Source organism: Geospiza fortis, unplaced genomic scaffold (genome assembly GCF_000277835.1).
Source record: "Geospiza fortis unplaced genomic scaffold, GeoFor_1.0 scaffold81, whole genome shotgun sequence".
NCBI classification, from domain to species: domain Eukaryota; kingdom Metazoa; phylum Chordata; class Aves; order Passeriformes; family Thraupidae; genus Geospiza; species Geospiza fortis.
The window spans coordinates 6411436-6419947 of NW_005054318.1; the positions used below are offsets into that span (position 1 = coordinate 6411436).

Below are 8512 nucleotides of genomic sequence, written 5' to 3' on the forward strand. Positions count from 1 at the left end.
CACAGGTGACAGCAGCCAGGCTGCAGTGCCCTGGCAGCAGAGCCCAACCCACAGCCATAGACATAGTCACAGCGACAGGTGACAGCAGCCAGGCTGGCAGCAGGGCCCAGCTCAGAGTCACAGACACAGTCACAGGTGCTTTGCTGCTGGCCTTTGCCCTCATGGCCCACAGAGTGAAGCCTGTGCGATGCTGGGGAAAACAACAAAAGGGATTTGGTGCTTCCTTTGCCATGTATTTCAGGTTTAATGGTGGTTTTGCTATCCCCACCCCCCGGATTCGCTGCAGAAGTGCTCGTGGACAATGAGACTATTAAGCATTTACTACAGCATGAGATTAGTTTGGGTGTCAGTTTCTGCTGAGCCAGCTCATTTCCTTCCACGCTCTTACAGGAACAGATGCTAAAATATAAAAGGGCAGTAAGCATCATAAAGGCAAAAAAGGAAAACCCTTCATGCAACAGCATGAAGTTAAAAATACTTTTTCACAGCTTTAGCCAGAGCCATTCAATAGTTTGCTCTGCTGTCTAATTACATTACATAAAAGAGGCAAGAGATTATTATTTTTTCTTAAGAACAAAAAAACCACAAACACATACACACCTCAAAATAACAAAACCCCAACCAAACACCCAACAACTAAACTGGCCAAACTGGCTGGATTAAAATAAGTGTTCAAAGAAGCTAAACAGAAAAATTAGTTTTGTCCCCTCCCACCATGCATGACTGCAGTGCTGCCTTCAGACACCAAATTCAATTGCTGCAGCAATTAGTCATAACATTCAAGGCAAGCTGAAACTGTCAGATGCTCCAAGAGCATCCCTGTGCTGGAATCAATTCTTCCCCCACAGAGGCAAACCAAACAGATGGACATCCTGCAGCTCATAAAAAGCCACAAGCCATCCATGGGCTGCAACAGCAGCAAGGATGAGGTGATGGCAAACAAACTCCTGGCCCTTGTGCCACAGCTCCAGTCAATGCAGGAGCACCTCTTCCCTTGGAGCATCCCTTCCCTGGGTGCTTTGGTGCTTGGTGGCCACAGCCCAGACCATCCCCAGAGGACCATGCAACAGAGAAGGAGCCACCAGGACTGGGATTTGCTTTGGGGAAAGAATAGGTGGAAAGAAACCCAGATTGCCCAATTGCACCACACCAGCCATGTTTCTCTCTCCACAAAGTTACATTAATCAATTTTATTCTTTTTCAGGAAAGTCCCAAGTATGGCAACATGCTTCTCCATGCAGCTCTGACATTCAGATGCTTTGCCAGCTAGATGGGCAACCTGCAATGCCTCCTGACACTGTCTAAAGTACCTTTTATATACAGACATAATATCCATTATCCTCTGATGCTTTTAAAATGCTTCTCATTAGCCACCCCAGATGTGCAACCCACTGCTCAACAAGCCCACACCTTCCTGGTGCCACTCCACCAGCCCACCGCTGAACCTGCCAGCACCATCTCCTCCAAGCTGTGGGAAAAATACATTGATATAGACCAGAAAACTGAGATCACAAAAGACCAAAGCCACTGATTACCCATCAGGTTGCTTCACTGCTTGATACAAATTTTTCCAGGAGGTTTCTAAACCTCTGAGAACTACCAAGCTATGAAGTATAAATATGCAATGTAAATACAGAGACATTGGTAGGACTAATGACATGAAATCACTGATAAAATTTAGGAGGATTTTCAGACAAATCTTTCCAAATCATTCTTCTAGATTTAAGACAAGTAAGCAACAGCAGCAAGGATGAGGTTCAAACAAGGTGGAGTAAAACAAATTTAGCTCACACAGATAACATAAATGTCTCTGCTGGCAGCCTGGACCAGAACCAGGCTCCACAACACCTTACTGATGACAATCTTGGGGAATTTCAATCCTGCTTGTAAAGAGCAGAGAACAAGATACAAGTTCCTATTGCTTTTGTCAACTTATTCATAAACATCTTCATATTATGAACATTTTAATCACCTGTGCATTGCCTGCACAGTGTCATTAGGTTTTCTTTCAAAACAAACAAACAACCAAAATGTAGTAACCTTAATGGAAAAATAAACTCCCAGGGCAACTCTTGACAAACACAGCTGCACCATCCCTTCAGCCAGGGGATGCCTTTCTCCCTTCCCTGCAGCTCTCCCAGAACCGGCTCAGCAAACCAGCCCAGCACACACTGCTCCTCCCTGGCTGGAGAGCCAAACCCTCTGCAGCTGGCACAGCTAGTGTCCCACAGTGCCCAGTGGCTCAGCTCTGGCATCAGTGACACCACCCTATCGCCACACTGCTGCTTCAGCACAAGGGGCTGCCATTACATTACACACTTTTGATGGCTTCATCATTTCTCTGCTTGCTCACCCATTTCACCTAGACCTCTAAGCCATTCTAGACCTCTAAGCTACTCTCTGGAATTTAGGGTTTAAAGCCAACCCCTTCCCTCACTGCCAAAACATACACTTGGGACGGATGTAGGACTAAACATTCACCCCACAACAAATATTTATGGGTGTAGAGGAACTTCGCACAGCCATCCCAGGTGGGACAGACACCAGCTGACTACAGTGTCACCCCCAGCAGCCAGAGAAGGAACAGCCCTACATCACCAGCCGCTCTCCTCACTGGCTGCCCAAGAGGGTGCTGGCTGCCCTGTACTCACCCCCTCACCTCACCCCTTCAGATGCCCTGGGCTCATGCAGGAGGATCTCCAGGCTGGATTGGCCACCCCATCCCTTTGGCTGCTCTTTCACAGCCCTGTGTGAACCAGGAAGTGGAGGCAAGCCAGCAGTTTATTTTTAGCTTTTTTTTTTCTCCCTTAAATAAAAAGCAAAACCACATGCACAAACCACATGTTTGCACTCACCCCACCCAGTGACAGGTTTTACATTTCTCATCCTTCCAACGATCAGAAATTCCTGGGCAATGATGTAGAGCAGACATCACCCCACAGATTTCCATTATGCCCCTCAGCACCCCTGGTCCTACACTGGCAAAATAAGAGTCTCTCAAACACTGAATTAAGTCTCTCCATGAAGCAGGCAAGGCCTGAGGAGAGAGGTCAGTGAGGGTGACTCTGCTCTCAGCTTGTCTCCCCCTTTCCCTCCTTCCCAAAAACCATCCAGGACATCCAGGAACACTGGCAGAAGTTGCAGCTCACACTTCCAAAGCTTCATTGCAGACTCTTTGAAGAATGAAGAGCTAGCGTGGGATTATGAGTTCCTTCCCATGAGTTCAACCACAGCTTTGAATCCCCACTAACTAGAAGCTGGCTCTTGCTTCTCTTCTGCAGCTCCTGAGACGTCATTCCTTGTAACTTCTTTTAGTGTTTCAGATAAACAAGCTACAGGATCTCAAGTGACTCCTCAAACTTTAGTTTCAGAGGTGCAGCAGGTGGAAAGAGTTAAAGGGTTTCCCAGCAGCAGACAGTTTTACAGTCAACAGGTTGAACTTTTGAGCTAGGAGGAAACCACCCATTCACCTTAGGAACTTTTGGTACAGAACTTCGCTTCCCTCAAAGTTAAAATAAAAAGTTGAAAGTTCCCCTGTTTTTTTCCAAAATGTCTATTGAAACTTCACCTTCTTTAAAAGGAAGGGAGGCATTAGGTCAGTACACACATATCTACAACCTGAGCAGCAAGACTTCTGAATCTAAGCAACAAAAACTTCTAAGGAGCAAATATATTTAACAGAAGGCCCAGTTTGTGCCCACAGTTTGATGTGGCAACATTCAGGCTCTAATGGCAAAATTACCTGTTTTCAACTTCTGTTCAAAGAGAAACTCCATACCAGCAGAGTGCCACTTAGACATGAACGTTATTCATGCAGAAATGCCTGCTTCAGAGCTCTGAAAACACTAATTAATCACAGCACTGGCTTTATGAGTGATCATTTGCAAACGCCACGCTCTGCACCACCCTGAGATTGCTGGCAATGCCTCATCCCAAGCAGAAAAATGTCCTCACTACTTGCTGAATACCATACTGCTTGGACAGCAAGTGTAAGCCATCAGTTTTGATGAAAGCAAACTTGAGAGATAAAACGAGGCACTTGAAATCACAAGAAGGCATCTGCCTCAATTTTAATACCTCCCTAGTGACTTTTACCTCCAGGACAAGAATAATTTGGTGCGTTCGCACAGCAGCTCAAGGATGGAGTGGACAGCTTCAAGCATTACAAGACTTGAAGACATAAACTTTGCTCTACAACCTCAACAAAAACAATATGTTTGTGTTTATAAAAAGGTGGAAGCTAAGATGGTTGGGTCACTCCAACCACTGTGCTCCTCTACACTAGGATAAAGAGTAGATTCAATGCAGCCCTGCCGTTATCTTAATTAATTAAAAAATCTGTTGGAAAAGCTGGAGACCATTTTTGTATATTTTAGGAAGCAGAGCTGAAGTGGAACATCTTCTCCCAGTCTGACCTAACAAACATGTGGTAAGCTGTTGGCTTTAGGACAGCAGATTATGTTAGCTAATAACCATCCCTTGCTCCACTCTTGCTCAGGCCTCTTGGCCCATCTCAACCTGCCAAACTGGGTTTTCAAACCAGCTCATTGTTGGTTGTTGTGCATGTCATTAGCCACCTTGTCCATGCTTTATCCAATTATTTACTGTGCCCAACCAGCACCCTCTGAAAATGCACCAAGGTGCCTGGTGCCAAGGTTAATTATCCCCTTGCTTAAGAGCTGCAGATTATTTTCTGTGAAGTGATGGAGAGGTGCATTTGCTGGGCAAAGGAAAAGCCTTATACTGTGCCTGATTTCCTGAAGGAGCCTTGAATTTAAACCTCTTAACTAACTAACCACACTGTGCAAGGAGCAGCGTGCTCATTGTTAGCAAGCATCACAGAAGCACCACAGTCAGCTACAATTTCCTTGCTCTGCAGGAGCAGCATATTCCCTTTCCCACTGCCTGAGGCTCTGCCCCACCTCTTTGCCAACAGGGCAGATTTGAAACTGCAGTAACACCAGACTCCTGCTCCCCTGCCATAACAAGGGAGCTCCCTCTTGTCTCGCCACAAGGGTGGGCACCGACACCCCACAGAGTAGCACCGGAGGGCTGAAACATGCTGCCAGCCCCCTCAAGGAATGCTGGCACAGAACCCTCAGGCCAAACATCATCAAGTTCCCAAAGGAAAAGCATTCAAGTGTCTCCTTCCCAGCCTCCAAAGAATGCTGCAGATTCTCCCAGCAGCCCAGCTGGCTGTGTTTATTGCTGCATCCTTCACGTTATAGGTCAACATATACCAGAGAGACAGCAATTCTCAGCTAATCAGATTTCTGTGCAGACTGACAAATGGCTCCCAATAAGAACATAAAAACCCAGGAAAATCAAGAGTCTCTCTAATCAACTCACTTGATATGATGCAGTAAGCCTGCAGAAAGCTCACACACTTTGTTAACACATTGGATTGCACTTTGTGGCAGGATCTTGGGAGGCTGGTAGCAGTGGGGGGACCCCAGCCCAGGCCAGCTGCTGGAAGGAATGTGTTCCTCTTTGTTCTTTGTGCTCCACTCAATGCTGTGTTATTTTGAAACTAATTCATGGTAATTCCTTGACATACTGTTAGTGTGCTTGCCAAATGCCAAAGCTTAAAACTGGAGCGTGAACACACGCTCACAAAGGAGGTTCCTGCTCCACCTCTGGATTATTCCAGCCTGGAAACTTCTTATAGGTGAGTCCTTCCTATCTCCCCAGTCAGACTTAAAAAAAATATGAACTGACATTGCCAGTGGGGTGCAAAAATCATCTTTCCCAGCAAGGCCAAGTACCTTGCCTTGTTACCAATCCTGCAGCTCTGCCACATTCTGTCCCTCCAACCTCCTGGTCCTACACACTTTACCCCACAAAGCTCACTCATGACTGAGAAGAGCTTCAGAAATGTAATGATATCACTGACATACACATGGCACCCCTCCTCTTGCCACAGCAAGGCTGATGGTGACAGCAGGGCACTGCATGCCCCAGGAGCCAAATGGCTGAACCCAGTGAGTCAGGAGAGGAGGAGATGGTGTGCAGAGAGGCAGGTGGAAAATCACGGCCTCCTCCTCCACAATGGCCCTCAGCTGCTCTTAGAAGATGATGAGGATTTCCAGCTAAAACACTGCTGCTCTCAGAGGTCTGGCACCTGAGCTGCTGAGCAGGTAAAAGAGACTGTGAGTCTGTCAAGGTCCCTGATTAGGCGTGAAAGAAAAGCCCTGTGCACACAATACTCTTACTGAAGCTATAAATAGTCCCCTCTGCACCAAAGTTGTGCATACTGTACTGACACTTGTGACTTAATAGGATTTCCTAGGTAGCCTGAACCAGCTCGGGCTGCTGCAGGGCAGCCTTGCTGAGCCATTTTCACAACACATGCATGCCACTGTGACTGGGGGGAGCATAAGGGATTATCCTGTGTTTTCAGTGTCCTGATCACACTGAGGCAGGAAAAGACTCTGAGAAACTGCTAGAGGGTCGTAATGAGTTTGCATGCACAGCATAAGCAGGAGAAAACTTCCAGGATGGCCTTTTCCAAGCAGCAAGCTTATCTCCCAGCTACACATCAGAACGTACTACAAGTGAAATTTTTTTTCTTCTTTATATTAATCCTTTTTCACAGTGGTACAGAGAGATAAGAAAAAATGCTCTAATAAAATATATAAGTTTTATATCAAATAATGTAAAAAATTATTTTCCTGTTCAAATATATCATGTTATTTCAGTTCCTGTAAGTAAATTCAACCAGTTCTCCCACTAATGGCTCATTATTGTCTTCAAATATGTAAGACAAGAATTTAAACATCTCTTACACTACTTTATTCCTTCTAAAGAAATCTCACCCTGTTTGAGTTACTCTCTGTTAACCTGGCAGGCTGACCTGAGAACTGTTAACAAAATAGTCTTTTGCTATAGTATTTCCACTACATCACCTTTGCCTTTGTGCTGTTTAGCAGCCTGCCAGTGGTGCTGGGAATCATCTCCAAGTTTTGCCCTGACCCTTCGACCATGTCCCAGATGTATGCCCTGCCCTTGGTCCTGAGGATGAGCCAGGCTGCTGAGCCTGTGCCACCTTCCAGGGTACAGCCACAGCATTGCTTCACCTCACCTGCCTCATCTCTTCTATCACCTGATAAAGCACTCCAAAACCTATCTGCTCATGTGCTGTGGAGAAGGCCAATGTTGACCCTTTCATGCCCAAAAGGCACAAGTACCAAGGTACCTGACTGCACAGGCAGCTATCCCACTTTGCACTGTAGCTGGAAGGTTTGGGCACCACCTGGCTAAAAATATCACCCCAGCACCCTGGGGCCTGAGTCCCAGACCAGGAGGCAGCAAGACTTTATGCTGTACAGATAAAGAATAAAAGCATGTTTTCTGATGCCCCGCATCATTCCCATCACCACTGCCTCACAGACAACTTACCTCAGCAAGGAATGATGTAGGACAGTTGCCTATCGCATATTCCCTGCCAGCCCCAGCTTCCTTCAGCTGCTCCATCACCACAAGCAACACAGAAACCACAGAGAGCAATTGTACACATCCATCCACATGCTCAGTACTGCACAGAGTGGAACAGAGTGGGTCCAACCTGCTCAAGATGAGCTCTCAATTGTGCCTGTCACCCTGGACATGCTGTGTCTCCAGGGCTTAGGGATGCAAACTCTCTGTGCAGCACTTCTGTGTTTTTCTGGAATGACATTTGGCTATCTGGAGCACTGGGAATTTGTAACACAAGAAGAAGAAATAATAAAGTTGACCTCAAGCTGGTTCAATACACTCCTTCTGAAACTAAAGTAGCTAGAACACGGCGCATCATTTTTTCCTACCACAGTCTTAGCTGTTATGGAAAATGCAGCAATGAAGAAAAGGGCTGACTTGTGAGCTAACACTACCTGTCTGCACCTCACCTGCTCCTTCAGTATGCTCTGTACATCACAGCAGTGATACACATAGTGCTTGCATGGCTATCTAAGAACCCCAGGCAGAAGTGATTGCAAGAGAGTCATGTAGTTCAAAATTTCATTAAAGAAATGGCTATAATACAATCACAAGCCACTCAATGCACTGGAGGCTGAATGTTGCTAAGGAAAACTATGAGCCTCCTCCTGCAAATATCTTTATCTACCCACAGCACAAAAAGAGCCAATAGTGTAGCAACATCTATATTCAGCACAAGGACTAGACCAGAATAAGGTGATCATTAAATAGTTTAAAACAAAGACGACAGCAAAATGTAATGAGCCTCAACAAACCAAGTGAAACAGGGCTAAGGGACTGTACCAGCTATGCCTTGCACTTAGGCACCTCTTAGGAAACCTTTTGTAGGAGAAGGAAGGACAATCAGCTCCCCAAGAGCTTCCACACTGGATGGATGATGGACAGGTGGCTCCTTTTGCAAAACCCATTTTCTTTAATCTGCACAGTGGATAATTCAGCTCAAAGATAAAGGGAAAAAAAAAGCAGAGGGGGAGGTAGGGAAAATGCTTGAATGCTAAAATAGGCAAATTACTGAACTAGAAAATCTAGATTAAATCAA

General features: G+C 45.8%; 1 protein-coding gene across 1 annotated transcript in view; it reads right to left on the bottom strand.

Annotated features, from left to right (window-relative positions):
* Positions 1–7473, bottom strand: part of HPCAL1 (hippocalcin like 1) — a 31884-nt gene extending 24411 nt beyond the window's left edge. The window contains exon 1 of the mRNA XM_014306738.1: positions 7399–7473. Coding sequence (XP_014162213.1) covers positions 7399–7473 — 75 coding nt within the window. The remainder of the gene's footprint in view (positions 1–7398) is intronic.
* Between the last annotated feature and the right edge of the window lie 1039 nt (positions 7474–8512).